Here is a 15,983-nt window from a genome sequence, read left to right on the forward strand (position 1 = left end):
ACACTCACACATGTAACTAACCCTTTTTACCCTAAACTTTGGGGACCCTCTAACTGATAGTCTCGCATTAACCCCCTTTAATCCCCTTCTCATTTACCACTCGAGTTTATTATTTGAACCCCTGCTCATTTACCCCTCCCCTATTAGTATCCTTTCATTGTTGCCTCTCTTCACCCCAACAGCACATATGTAATCAACCTCTCTCTCTCCATCTTTAAGAGAGGCAACAATGAAAGACTGAAGTTATTATGCATCTCCATCTGAGAGAGAGAGAGAGAGAGAGAGGTTGATTACATTCTTAAAGACTTCAAATTTAGACTTCGCATTCTTAAAGACTTTAAACTTTGTCAAGTTGAATCACTTTACATTCTTGAAGACTTTAAACTTTGTCAAGTTGAATCACTTTACATTCTTAAAGACTTTAATTTTCATGGAGTCTAGTCTTTGAGAATGTAATCAACCTCTCTCTCTCTCTCTCTCTCAGATGGAGATGCATAATAACTTCTTTTAACTACAAAGGATTTCACCCAGTAGCTAGGGAAAGGAACAAGCAAGAAAGAGAGGAGACAATGTAGCATGTTGAGAAGAAAATTATGCTATCGTAGGCGTTTGTGCTCATTAAGGTTTGTTATTGATATGCATGAAGTAAAATCCTTGTAGGAAGCACCTGCTATTCCTGTAAAATTTTATTTACATCATTAGCATCATGGTGGAAGATGCAAATGAAATCACAGGTGGGTCCTACAGCAGGCATTTCTGAAATCGGTTTATTATGGAACATGAGTAACTAAACATTTTTCTAACAAGTTCGAGTGATTTAATACGTCTTTTAAACACTATTACTATCCCAAGGAAAACTTAGTAACACGATTCAAGCATTTGAAGATGAAAAGTTGTAGTGCTTCATAGGCAACACATAAATACCACTACAAAATCCCAGGGCACACTTTGTTAGCACGCAACAGTTCTTCAGAACTGTTGAAAGAATACTTGCAAAATAAATTCTACCCTAAGTTTGTCCTAATAGTTCAACCATTTTAAAAAAAACATTAAGGACTACAATGATCCCCCCTAGACCAAGGGACCTAAACACCACATCCGTTTTCCACCACCTGGTATTCTGCGTCCTTCAAGGCTGACATTCAAAATTTGCATATGGGACTGATGGACAAACCTTCCTTAATGCATGTCCGGATGCTGAATGCTGGCTGCTTACAAGTCCAGTTGAGACACTCTTCAAAACAACAAACCAAAAGCACACTTGAAGATGCTTCCTGAAGGACAGCCCCCCAGCTTGGTGTGGGGGCATGATAAATGAGAGATACCTAGCAATACCCTCGCTAAAGGCAACCACAACAGATGTGAAAAGGCCCAGTTGAAGAGCATGTGAAACACTACCCATTGTCTCTCGGATTACGAGCGACACGAATTAAGAGCAAGGCCACCACATATCATAGCTATAATTAAGTACAAAGCAATCAATATAATACAAGTCAAGGTACCCCTGCAAAACAATAAAGATAATAATAAATTAGAGGTTTAGCTAAACAAAAGCACAATCAATGCTCAATGTGCTACAACCCCTAATTAATTTACAAGATAAAACCTACCATAGTTTAGCATTCTTCATCCATAGTGCTTGTTGAAGACGCCGTGACTGCTTCCTGAAGCGGAATGAATTATCCTGTATTGTTGACGTCCTGTCCACTAGAAGCTCTATTCGTTCTCCTCTATCCAAAACCTTGTCTATGTTCTCCACCATCACAGCCCGCACCTGTTCATTACACTAGCTCAATCATTCCTTTATCTCTAAGATCAATCATTCCTTATCTTGAGTTGTTTCCACCAAAGACTAGACTTTAAAAGAAGTAGCTACACTTAAATCTACTGCTGAAATAAATTATCCTAAAACTACTGAAACTTTTATGTGAGTCACGGCAAGGATGCTGGGGGTACGTAGCATAGAGATGCTCCTTGAAGTCCCTAACCAGCCATCACTAGATCTCTTCACACATACCCAATCTTCTACATTTTCTTTATTCACCACTAATAATTTGAGGGAGGAATTCAGAATGGAAGAGCTGAGCAGACAATTTTCTTTGCTTGTGGGTCAAAGATAATTGACCCTTTTACGACATCTTTTCAATGAGGCGTGTCTTGCAACCATACACAATTTTTTTCGAACTCTCTCAACCCCATAATTGATTGTGTGCTCTGAGCGGAAGCAAAGGGAGCACTAGAATGAGCTGAACTGAGAATGCAAAAGAGAGGGAGATATGAAGCCAAAAAGGCTGAATACACTGCAGTGAATACAATCCTGAGCAAGAGACTTAATAGTCTCATAAGTGAAGGATACAAAAGGGAGTCAGTGTGTCAACACATGAACCACACAACTCAACTAATGAAGATATGAATGGGAGAGGCCAGCCCACCTATTTATAGGTAATGAGCTGGCCGACAACTCAACTAATGAAGATATGAATGGGTGAGGACAGCCCACCTATTTATAGGTAGGGAGCTGACCAATTGGTCATGAAGACCCGACCTGGGAAAAATGCTAGGAAAAAGGGGAAAAATAGGGGGAAAATAAGGGTGGCCACAGCCCACAATCAAGGGCCATAAAAGGGAACAAATATGGGCAGCATACAAGGATGAAATGCCAACACCCCCTCAACACCGAATGGTGAACAAACTCCAAGAAGCCAAAGATGAGGAGCCAAGGAAGCCTAAGACACCGGCTTGGTGAACAAATCTCCTACATTATTTGCTGAAGGACAGTACTCCAAACGCATCTCTCCCGCAAGAACCCATTCATGAACATAGTGATACTAGATCTCAATGTGTTTCGTACAAGCATGAAACACATTCTTGGTGATGGTGATGCAACTCTGATTGTCACACCAAAGAAGAGTAGACCCAGTAGGAGGAAAGCCAAGTTATCCCAATAATCTCCGCAACCAAATCGCCTCACATGCAACATAGCAAGCTTCTCGATACTCCGCCTCTGTAGAGAAAAGCGCCACAATAGTCTACTTTTTACTACTCCATGAAATGGCTCCCGACCCAAGTGAGAAAACACAACCAGTGGTCGAACGCCAAGTATCCGGATCTCCAACCAATCTGAATCAATCCATCCAAGAAGAATGCACCCCTAGCCATAACAGATGCCAAAATCCAAAGTACCACTCAAGTACCAAAGCACCCTGAGAGCACACCGCAAATGCTACCGACGGGGTTTGTGATAGAATGTGCAACGGAAGAATAGAGAGAGAGAGAGAGAGAGAGAGAGAGAGAGAGAGAGAGAGAGAGAGAGAGAGGAAACACAGGTGAGAATTGGCGGAGAGTGGCAAGCAGAAGATGGTGAGATTGGCGGTGCTTGGCTCTAAGATGACGGCAACAGCTATGAGTCGGCGGTTGTGGGGCGATCAGTTCTGCAACGACTGGACTCTAAATTTCACACACACACACACACACACACAAAGAGAGAATATGATGACCAGCACACATAGGATTAAGAGAAAAAACATGGAGTTTTGAATCTTTGGAAGACCATACTTTCTATTAACATTTAAGCCTCCTTTTATCACAAGTTGTGGCCTTATGCCCATATAGTAACTATGACACATGTATACAAAGGATATAGCAAATAATTGCTCTCATGCTATGTGTGCATCTAGGTGTGCACTTATGTGTACCTATACTAATAAAGGTGCTATGTGCTAGACTAAGGTCTACAACCTTTTATTTAATCCTAACATCTAATGTGCCCCTAGCACTTATGTATGTGCATGTGTGCACTATCCCCAACAACATTTTATGTGACATTATGTACACATTACACCAATACATTTTTCCTACCAGGGTCCCTAACCCTACTAGACTAGGCCAACTAACCCAAGGATTAGCTCCAGGTACATAACACATTTCCCCTCCTCAGACATTTCCACTCTTGGAAACAAAATCTATCTAAGCAAGAAAACCAAAAACATATGCTTTCAACTAGCAACTGTCTCCCAAGTCAAGTCCTCTTCTACCCTATCTTTCCACTTAATTTTATACTCAGGAATCAACTTATTTCTAAGTTGCCTTTCCCTAAAATCAATCGTCGTTTTCGGTTCACGTGGAACATAGGACGAGTCCTCAACCTCAACGAGCTCCCAAGTAGTCACAATGCTATCCTCAGCTCCCAACATCTCTTTTAGAATACTGACATGAAAGATTAGATAAACTTTCGCATTCTGAGGCAATTCTAGCTTATAGGCTACCTCTTGGGGATCTTTTCAAGGATCCGGAAAGGTCCATAATACCTAGGGGATAACTTCCCAACCTTCCACGTCCGCATAACATCTCTGAACTCTTGGATATTCACAAATACACCAGCATTCCCTCGGATAACTCCCTCGCCAAATGTTGCCTATCGCACTTGTTGCATGCACGGAAGCCTTGTTGTACCGATCCATGGCCCTAAGCCTGATTTAGACATTGATGTTAAATAAGCATGATTAAGACAAAGGAGAGAGAAGAAAAGAGAGATTGGGTGTCAGGGTTTTCTTGTATTAATATGGTACAAAAAGGTTGATAAATGCTTGTACATGGTTTAGGGCTTTGGTAAGCCCCATAGGGGTGACCCTGCCCCTTCTACAAATCTTCTACTACTGCTATGGATGGATGAATGATGATCTATCGAGTGCCTGAATGCTGAATTATGAGTTATGCTTATAGATATGGATGGAACAGCAGTCAGACAGTTATACAGCTGTCAGCCTGCTGGACAGTCCCATAAATGCCTATACTAACATATAATGCTAAGCGCTTGGTGGCATAAAATGCTAGATCCCCACAATATGCTGGCCAACTGATTCTGGATGCTATCTGATGCTAGGACTTCTGCACCTACTGCCGACTATGAGCTGATGATGATGGTCCTGACAATGATGATTCTGATGCTGATGAAGATGCTTCTAACACTGATGGTGACACTGCATGCTGTCCTAACTACTGGATTAGTCAGGATTAAGCATGTTCATGCTGAAGATTAAGCCATGGCATGGGCATGCACGTGACAACGCTAGTGGAAATTGTGCGAAGATATGTATACCTTGAAGTCACATTTACAAGCCCCATGTTTAGTATGACTACTGCTGCCACTGACAGATTAGCACGAGGGCATGCCTCCCCCATTTGGATAGACTGCTTCCAGCCACATTTTCAGGAACCCCGCACTATGTGTTGGCTCTTTTACACCTTAGTGCACCCCACAGCTATGTATGGAGCAGCTATTTGGTGACCAGGAAGGATGTGTGGAGGAGTATTGAGACGCTTCACGTGCTGATGTTGTCACACATGATCAAGAGTAGTCACAGGTGCTCTCTTCCAGACCATTACTTACATTCAGCATGTATACTCCCTCAACAGAGACCGTCTTCCTCGGCTAGCGCTAGAGTCTTCTATGTAGTTGTATCATGATAGGGACAGGGAGCGAGAGAGACAGGCCAGACTGCCCTCCATCTCGCGGAGAAGATGGCCACCACCCTTACCAAAGCAAGTATAGTACTCAAGAGGTAGTTGATGGTTTCATGCACATGGATTGCAGATGGATCATCTCCCCCCATTTCAGTACAGCCTAGATTCCCTACACCTCAACCTCTCATGACATCCGGTTGGATTTACTCGGCCTACACATACATTAGACTTCGGTGTCATCATCAAAGATAGAGATGAAACGTAAGTCCTACAGAGTGCAATGGAGCATTTTTTGAGACTCACCAGGGATGGATTCTTTGAGATCCTGAGGTACATGCAAATCCACATGTCACATGCTATGCGCATTGCGTTTTGTCCGCTCATAGTATCCTCCCACCACCTTCGAGTAGAGACTGGGAGAGCTGAGAACATCCCACGAGAGGAGCGGATATGCAGATTATGCACCATAGCACGGTAGGGGAGGTAGAACCGTAGAGGACAAGGCTCACTCTGTGTTCAGATACCCAGCATATTATGAGATACGGGGGAAATTTCACTGCCTCTTCCAAGAGGGTTTTGGGCCGTTGGCATGGGTGATGCAGTATGAAGACCAGAGATTGTCTCGGGATGTACTTGATAGAGCTCAGACGACATAGAGACAGAGTATTGAAAGGAAATGCTGAGAGACAATGCCAGCCCATACAAGACCTTGCCCAGAGATCCATTATTGATTTCTTCACGGCACAAGCATCCACATCAAGCACCCGCACCAGCATTGCACATCGACATCAGCTCATACCAACCGTACACATGGGGCATATTCGCATCCCAAGGTAGTCTCCTAAGTGGCCATGGCTACTCCATCCTACGTGCCACCTAGAGTCAGTTTTCATGTTCTTTTTTAGTTTTTCCATGGCACTATATACCCATGGTATCATTGTACTATTCATGGTCTCATAGGCCCTTTGCGTCTTTTGTAGACATTCATCTCTCTCTCTCTCTCTCTCTCTCTCTCTCTCTCTCTCTCTCTCTCTTAGCCCTAGAGTCCTCGAGACAGCTAGCACTTGAGGGCCACTCTGGAGTATGGTGTGCATTAGTTTCCACTTGGTTCTTAGTATATGGGTTCCGCATGGACTGCCTACCACCCTTGAGTACAGTTTGGACTCCCCTTTTCTCCGATTCTCTCACAAGGATACGGTCCATAGTTGCAATGAAACGCGTTTCATTCAGTTTGAATGAAACAAAACGTTTCGTACGAATGAAATGCGTTTCATTCGTGTCCACCTGGGAACTGTACGATTTAAGCATTTTTTAGCCAGATTCTTTAGTTTTAACTTGAAAACATGTTTTAATGTGTAAATGATGCATGTTTAATATTGTTTTGCAGGCAAGGCAACATATTTTTTACATATTATAAACTTATATACAAATTTTGGGGCCTGTAATGTTAGAAGTCATCTCCTGTCTATTTTTATACACCAAGGCCTTTGTTGTGGGTGTGCCCGCCCTTATGAGGTGTTTTCTCATTTTTCCCCGCTCTCCGTATTTTTCCCCCATTTTTTCCCTATTTTCCTGTGGCATGGGAGGCAGTCTCGTAGTGGCAGGAGGACCTTGAACCTGGCCGACTACATCTGTAGAGACTCTGGAAGTGGCCGACTGCATTGCATGAGTCGTGGACTTCCCTTATGCTGGCCGACCCCCTTTGCTGCTGGCCGACTATGGATTTTTCAGTCGTGGGGGTGTTTTTGTATCTTGTCAGCTGCCCTACAGCAGGCCGACTGCTGATGGGGGGCCATATAAAATGGCCCCCAGCCCCCTTGTCATTTTTGTATCATTCTCGGGATCTTCTTGTGTATATAGAGCAGAGTTACACGCCTCTATCTCTCTCTCTCTTGTGCTGTGATTTTCTGCACTGCGTTTTGCTCTTGTGTTCCCAGATCTGGTCATCATCTCCGCTGCGTATTCTGACATGGTATCAGAGCCTAGGCTCTAGATAGTTCTTGGGATTTGTGTGAGCAAGAGGGGGATTGTTGTGTTGCTGATTGGTGGACCGTACGGGACTGTTCGGGAAGAGGAGAAGTAAGAGGACGGCCGGCTGATTTGCTGGACAGCCACTTGCAGGTGTTAGTTCTTCTTTGTTCCCACCCACGCACCCTTTTTCATAGTACATCCCCGCAATGGCAGATCTGTTTGAGATGGCCGAGAGGCATGTGAAGATCCCGACACTCCCCACGTTCCCGGTGGACCGTCAGTTGGACGGGAACAACTACGGCATATGGAAGGTTATGATGGAATCTGTTCTGGAGTCTTACGACCTCGCTGATTTCGTCGTTGTTGGGGTTCCATGGTCGGAAGTAGAGGAAGGGGAGTTACCGTCAATCCGAAAGGACCGGGAGGCTCAGACACAGATGTGGGATCATGTCAACGCCAGGGTCCGTTCGTTTATCTTTCTCAACTGCACACCGCAGGTAATCAATCATGTAAAGCATATGATGCTGGCCAGAGGTATATGGCAGCATTTGGCTTCTCTTTACAACAGGGTATCGCCCATGAAGAGGATTTCCTTGGAAGTACACATGCGGGTTATGAGTCCTGCAAAGTCGTTGACGATGCGGGAGCATATTAACAAGCTGCAGGCTCTTTAGCAGGAAGTTCTTCAGGCTAGGAAGGAGATATCATCAGAGGACATGGCCATAACGTTGCTGTCACACTTGCCCTCTCAGTACTCAGCATTTTACTCGTCTTTGATTACCAGTGGTAGGCTCAGCACCATCACGTGGGAGGAGCTTGTGCCCATGGTCTTGGACCAAGAGGAACGATTCACGAACCCTCCTCAAGGTGGAGGTTCGGAGGCCTTAGCTGGCCAACGGTCGAAAGGCCGTAACACGGGCAAAGGGAAGGCTTTGTCGGAGAAGTCTTCTGAGAAGACGTCCATTACTGACCGCGAGAAACTAAAGGCAGAGAGGACCTGTAATGATTGTGGCGAGAAAGGCCACTATTGGAGACAGTGTCCCAAGCAGAAGACCGAGAAGAGTGAAGATTCCTCCGCAGCAATCATGAAGACTCCGGCTTTTGTGCACCTAGAGGTGGTGGACACCGATGTTTCATTTTCTTCAGGCAGGGAGGAGATTGGAGGACTCTCCACAACGGATACTCGGGAGTGGATTCTAGATAGTGGTGCTTCTAGGCACATGACTCCTTCCCGTTCCGGTTTACAGGATCTTTGCAGGTTTTTTGGTCACATTCTTACTGGGGATACATCCACTATCCCAGTTCACAGTGAGGGCAGGATGGAGATAGTTCTCGATGGCAGAGCGGGGAAGCATTCCTCCCAGGTGTTGTATGTTCCGTCACTTGGTTTTCATCTGTTGTCAGTGCATCAGGTTTGCAAGACTGGCGTACGGGTGGAGTTTGATTAAGTGTGGATACGCTGCAGGTGCAGGCTTTCCGGGACCAAATGGTGGATAGCTTGCCAGTAGATGGCAGCAGTTGGCAGGAACTCTCCAATACTAATGTTGGTAGTTCTTGTGTTCGTCAGTCAGAGGAAACTGAACAGGTAACTTATGCTCTGATGTCTCGTAGTATTCGGGACAAAGAACCTCCTGTAGATGAGGATGTTCTTTCCACGAGGACCTTTCGGAAAGCCAGGCAGGTGGCAATTGATTACTTGCAGAAGGAGGTGCATACTCCAGGCTTTGTGGTTCCGGATTCAGAGGGGGTGGTTGACAGGTTTCAGAAGGCCTTGCGTGGTCTTCATCAAGTTTCCAGAACTTGGTTTTGCACCGTAACAGGTGTTGATCCTTGTGAGCAGTGTAATGCCTTTTTGACTCAGAAGCAGAATGGTTCATTGATCTAGTTGATGGACACCAGTTTGGACGGGAGCTTCCTGATGAGGCAGTTGAGCTCATGGTTGCGGATGACTCTTTGGGAGGCAGGATTGCGTTTCCTGTGGTTTCTGCGGCATGCGAAGGATCATGGACTCTTATCACGACCCTGTGTTTTTCTCTGGACAGTATGCAAGTGTGCACAGGGACATGGTGGACAGTGTGAATGGCATCTGTTTGGAGTTGAAAAGGAAACCCATGTGTGGACAACCCCAAGTGTGAAGGGGACAAAGACATTTTAATTAAAAAGGTTTAATAACCTTTGGTGGCCCAAAAGCTATTTTGGCAAGCTACTCCACTTTTGGAGGATGCGCCTTTTTCTCTCTCATGCTTTTTGGGAGGCGACTACTGAATCTGGAGTGTGCGCTTTTTCTCTATGGGAAGGGCTGGCGGGCTGTGCTTCGAGGTGTGCTACAGGGCTGCGCTTCAGGCTGATTGTGGCTGCGTGAAGGAGAGGACGTGCTGATTGGCTGCGTGGCAACCAAGTACAAGCTGCTGCTCGTCATCTAGCGCAGGGCTGTGTGGGGACCAGGTGCAGGTGCTGTCCTGTACGGATTGCTGCAGGCGCAGCATACAAGTGGGCTGGACTGCACGAAGGATGAGCGGAGAGCAGGCTGGACTGTGCGTTGGTTGGGCAAGCAGTGCACAGGGGCTGCACAGCAGATGTTTACCACCTAGTAACTGACCGGCTACAGCTGCACGTTTTCCTTCTCTCTCTAGGCGGCTGGCTGGGCTGCAGAGAAGTACAGCTTTGGACTACACGTGGTCAGGACTACAGGCCGACAGAATTGTTCCCTCTCGTGGAGGGTGGCAAGTTGCAGGAGAAACAGTAGAAGGAGGGCTGAAGCTGCGGCACATGCTCTTTTCTCTCTCTCTCTCTCGCTTGGTGCACAGGAGGGCTGGACTGCAGGCGCTCAGGGCTGCGTGCTCTTCTCCTAGGTGGCCAAGGGCTGGTTTCACTGGACATAAAGGCGGATAGGGGCTGTTTTTCTCATGAACATAGACATCACGTCGATGGCGTTCAACTGATAACTTTCAGCTTCCCTTTGCTTTGGTTCGGGACTGTTTGGAAAGGGTTTATGGATTGTTTCATGGCAGTGCATGTGGCTACGAATATGAGCGATTCCGGGACTGTTTTGAGATCAGTTCGGGACTGTTTATGGGCTGTTTTTGTTTGGCTGCAAATTCAGCTATGTACTTGGGTTTTTGGCTGCAAGTACAGGTCACTTGGTTATGTTTCTTGGCATGGGAGTGATGCAAGCTCGCATGGCTGCGTGCTCATGGAGCAGATTGTTTTCTTCTTGCTAGAAAGGAACAAAGGGACCAACAGTTATGGGCATCTCTATGTTTCCAGATGTTTCATGAGGGAACACGTAACTAGATGTATGCCGTTGTTGGCACTGTTGTTGAATGGTGCTATGAATGGTTCTGTATGGAAACAGGACAGAAGTTTAAAAGGGAAACACGCCTAAGGGTTTCATGTGGAAACAGGTCGTAGGTTTCTCGAGGAAACATGTTTTTTGGGTTTCTCTAGGAGATAGATCAAATGCAGGTAGAAGGTACAAGAATGGACACATGTATGGTACAGCCTTGCTACTGATTGGACAGGGGATAGGGAATCCATGACAGAGATGGATAGTACCCTTGGAAGGTAGAGAAGGTTGGTACGGGTGTGTCGACTGTATGGTATGCTGTAGTCTGTGTTGTGATGCAGGAGCACTGGATATGTTAGGGTGTGAGGCTGTTCATAGTGTGAGAGGCTATGGATGGTTGTGGCACTCCTGATCATGGGAGAAAGCTTCTGTATGATGCAGACTCAATGTGAGAGAGTCTTTCGATGTGAACAATGGCTGGATTTGTTTGTGGATGCCGAGCGGACAAGAAGCCATGATTGAAGGCTTTCAGCAGTTAGGGTTAGGGTTTAGAGGTACTGCAAAACAGAAAACGTGGGGAAGCAGAGAGAGAGAGAGAACACGACTCTTGTTGTATTCAGTATGATAATGTGAAGTACAATAGCCACATAATGAAGTGACCTAAAAGATGTGTTCACATGTCCGGCCATAAAGTGAGCCGGGTGGACCAAAACACTTATAAACTGTTATAAGTGAAACTAAGCTAAACTGGGGGAAAAAACCTCCACTAACTGAAGTAAAAAAGTGCCCCAGTAATCTACTGATGATCACTAGCACTCCTCTAGGTGCATACACAGCATAAAACCCAACAAACCCCCCCTGGAGTGATATGTGATCACTGTACATCATCTACCAAAAGGAAACAAATTCAAAGCAGTGCGGAATGCTTCGAATTTCGGACGTGGTAATGCCTTGGTGAAGATGTCTGCCACATTCTGATCTGTAGGACACTAGATCAGACTGATATCACCTGCCTGAAGTCTCTCCCGAACAAAATGATAGTGAATCTCAATGTGTTTCGTGCGAGCATGAAACATAGGATTCCTGGCCACAGCAATGGCACTCTGACTATAAGTATAGATAGGTGTAGGCTCCTCCACTGAAATATCCATATCAGTCATGAGACGACACAGCCAAACACACTCAACAGTAGTAGTGTAGGCTGCTCTGTACTTTGCCTCACAAGACGAAGTGGCCACTGTGGTCTATTTCTTGCTTAGCCAAGAAATGCATGAAGAGCCAAGAAAGAAACAATTTCCACTAGCGGAATGTCTGGTATCAAAATCACCAGCCCAATCTGAATCATTGTAAGCGTATAACTGCATGTCACCCCCCTCAGGATAAAGCAATCCAAGAGAAAAGGTACCCTGCAAATACCGGAATACACGCTTCACAGCTTGCTAATGTGACAATCGCGGGCTGTGCATGAATCTGCTCAACTGAGATACGGCATACTGAATATCTGGCCGTGTAGTACACAAATAAATAAGGCACCCAACAGCCTGAGCATATGTAGTGGCATCAAAGGAAATACTGTCATCTTGTAGTGACAGTTTCATCCCAGGCTCCATAGGAGTGCTAATAGGCTTGCAATCCTGAAATTTAAACTTCTCCAGAAGTTTAGCAACATACCTAGATTGCAACAACCCAATGCCTCTGTTATCCTGCACAAACTGTATGCCCAAATAGTAGTATACAAGCCCCAAATCAGACATGTCAAATGTCTGTTGCAGTATCTCTTTAAAAGCTGCAATTTTGTCATCATTTGATCCCATGAGCAAGAGATCATCTACATAAATACTGATGACCAGCAGATCTTCTTTCTTTACATACAAAGTGGCTTCTGATGGACTGTTCACAAATCCTTGAGTGAGTAGGAAAGTATCTATTTTTGCATACCAAGCTCGTGGAGCTTGTTTCAAACCATATAAGGCCCTTTTCAGCCTACATACTTTCCCTTCATGACCATATTCTGCAAAACCTATGGGCTGATATACATAAACTTCCTCCTCGAGGTCCCCATGTAGGAAAGCAGTCTTAATGTCCAACTGGTGAACAACCCAACCACGATGTGCAGCCAATGCAATGACACACCTAAGTGTCGACATACGGGATGTAGGAGCAAATGTCTCCTCATAATCAATGCCCTTCTTCTGTGCATAGCCCTTTGCAACTAAACGGGCTTTGTACTTGTCAATGGATCCATCTGCATGTCTTTTCAACTTATAGACCCACTTAGTACCAATGCCTTTCTTGCCTTTGGGCAGATCAACCAAATCCCATGTTTGATTCCTTTTAATAGAATCAAGCTCATCCTGCATGGCTTTATTCCAATGCAAATTGTCTCGTGCATCCACAAATGAATCAGGCTCATCATCATCCCATGTTTGATTCCTTTTAATAGAATCAAGCTCATCTTGCATGGCTTTATTCCAATGCACATTGTCTCGTGCATCCACAAATGAATCAGGCTCATCATCATCCTGTAAACTGGCTGCCATAACCATATTCAAATCCATGATGTGTGCATGCTCATTGGTCTGTGTCTCCCTACGAGTATGACCAGCAAGAGGACCCTCTAGATGGCTGTCCTGTAATGTCCTCAAATACCATCTAGGTATGTGTCTGACCTGTGGTGCCTGCTGCCCCATATTTGGTTCAGCTTCTGGCTCAATTTGCTGCTGAATTTCTGCACCACCTTCATGATTTGCTGGCTGTCCTGTACCCTCATGAGTTGGATCACCAATTGTGGAATGAAACTCCATAGGTAGTAGACCTTCAAACACATCATTTTCAGCCTGATTTGCATCGTAACCAGCCATGGATATTTCTGATTTTTCATCAAAAATCACATCCCGACTAGTGAATATCTTCCTGGATAGTGGGTCATATAACCGGTAGCCCTTGCTCTCACGGCTATACCCAACAAAAATGCATTTTGTGGCTTTATTATCCAACTTCCTTAGCTCTTTGGGTATGTGTGCATATGCAAGACACCCAAAAGTACGAAAATGTGATACCGAAGGCTTGCGGCCATGCCAAGCCTCAAAAGGAGTAATGGAAACCAATGCCTTTGCAGGACATCGATTCAAAATATGACAAGCACACATGACAGCTTCCACCCAAAAGATATGTGGTAGCTTCTTTGCCTTTAGCATACATCTGGCCATCTCCATGAGTGACCAATTCTTCCTTTCTGCAACCCCATTCTGCTGTGGAGTATAAGGAGTAGTATACTGATGTTTTATACCTCTACTCTCAAGAAAGGAATTCAACATGTGTGACATATATTCCCCCCCTCGGTCAGAACGGAGAGTATTAACCTTGCATCCTGACTCTGTTTCAGCAAGTGCTACAAAGGCCAAAAATGCATCATATACCTATGATTTCTGTGTCAACGGATAGACCCAACATATACGAGAGAAGTCATCAATAAATGTAGCAAAATAGAAGCAACCTCCTAATGACTTCGTCTGCATGGGACCACAAAGATCACTGTGTATAAGCTGCAACTTTGCAGTTGCTCGTAGAGCCTGATCACGTGGAAAGGAAAACCGATGCATTTTTCCCAAAATACATCCTTCACAAATGTGATCTGGAGGCTTCTCCATAAGAGGTAGGTCTGTAAACATGTTATGTCGCTGCATAAGCATAAGACTACCAAAATTTACATGCCCCATGCGAGCATGCCATAACTCCGCATCAACCATAGCTAGAGTAAGAGTGAATGCATTATAAGCAGACTGATCCACTGGCTGAAATACATCCAACTCATAAAGTCCATGACATAATGTACCAGTAAGCATCAAGGTCAAAGCATTAGCTTTGTCTCTGACCATGCATTTGTCATCATCAAAGTGGACTTGCATACCACAGTGTGCTAAAGAAGAAATGGACAACAAATTCTTCTTTATCCTTGGTACATATAAGGCATCTTTAAGGCGAAGAATAGAGCCATCAATAGCTGTGAGCTGAATCTCCCCAATGCCACGAACTGGATATGAAGCATTGTTGGCACACTGAACAGTTTTGCCAACAGGGGCAGGGCCTACATGACAAAACAAATCCCTGCGAGATATGATATGCTCTGAGACACCACTATCAAAATACCAAGTACATGCATGCTCTGTCATACTGGGTGCCTGTGAAGACCAAGAGGCATCATAGTTGCATGTATAGAAACAATAATCCCTGTCCTCAACAAAAGCAGCAGTCTCTGGAGGAGCTTTAGAGGCATCATTTACAGACATCCCAGATTCCTTTGCCTTCTCTTTGGCAATCCTCTTTCTACACTCTGTGATGTAGTGACCTGGCTTCTTAAAGTAATGGCATTTGCCCTTCTTCTTGGGCTGTCCATCACCTTTCTTGGTATCCTGAGATGAACCACCATCACCTGAATTCTGATTTGAACTCTTTGGCTGAAATTTGCCTTTCCCTTTTTGACCTGTAGTAAATGCTTGTTCAGCACTTGTGTTCATATTCATATTCTTCCTGATTTGCTCTTCTTGTAGCAAGAGAGCAACAAGTTCCTGATACTTAAGGGGTTCAACAGCATTCCTCATGCTGAGGTTCAAAGAGGTATGAAAAGCCAAGTAAGATCTTAGCAAATAGTTCAAGATGGTGGACACAAGCTGTGTCTCAGGAATAATCTCATCCACATTGATGAGTTGCTCTCTCAAATCCTACAGCTTGTTTAAGTGGCTAGACATATCATCTCCTTCATGCATTTTCTGATTTTCCAGCTCTCTCTTCAACAACGAGATTCGAGCCTAATTACGAGCAGCATACATCTGCTCCAAAGTCACCTATGCATTCCGTGAAGAGCTAGCTGAACGAATATGAGGTATAATAGACCTCTGTACTGACAATGCAATGAGTGACAAGGCTTGTGCATCTCTGGCATCCCATGTCTTCTGAGCATTTGTTCTTTGAACAGGCAATGGCTGACCTGGTGCTTGTACCTGTTGTCCTCGTCCACGAGCACCCCCTTGGGGAGGAGTCTCTGGAGCCAATGGACCTGGACGTGGCTCATCACCACTAACAAAATCCCAAAGACCTTTTGCCACAAGCACATTTCTCAGCATAAAACTCCACAAGTAGTTCGTGCCGTCCAATTTGTCTTCCTTAGACAAATACGTGAATACATCACTCTGCTGTTGATTTGCCATTATGCCAATGCACAATGTTGTACCTGTGTATCAAAAAACCCAATAGCAAGAACCTT

At 44.8% G+C, this 15,983-nt stretch overlaps 1 protein-coding gene across 1 annotated transcript in view; it reads right to left on the reverse strand.

The window, feature by feature from the left end:
• Positions 1-613: 613 nt before the first annotated feature.
• Positions 614-15,983, reverse strand: part of LOC147630071 (vesicle-associated membrane protein 714-like) — a 63,372-nt gene continuing 48,002 nt past the window's right edge. The window contains exons 3-4 of the mRNA XM_086811695.1: positions 1,611-1,774; positions 614-1,504 (exon numbers count right to left, since the gene is read on the reverse strand). Coding sequence (XP_086667821.1) covers positions 1,414-1,504; positions 1,611-1,774 — 255 coding nt within the window. The 3' untranslated portion in view covers positions 614-1,413. The remainder of the gene's footprint in view (positions 1,505-1,610; positions 1,775-15,983) is intronic.

This window comes from Cibotium barometz, chromosome 17 (assembly GCF_041138505.1).
Source record: "Cibotium barometz isolate CiBa-2024 chromosome 17, ASM4113850v1, whole genome shotgun sequence".
Taxonomy (NCBI): domain Eukaryota; kingdom Viridiplantae; phylum Streptophyta; class Polypodiopsida; order Cyatheales; family Cibotiaceae; genus Cibotium; species Cibotium barometz.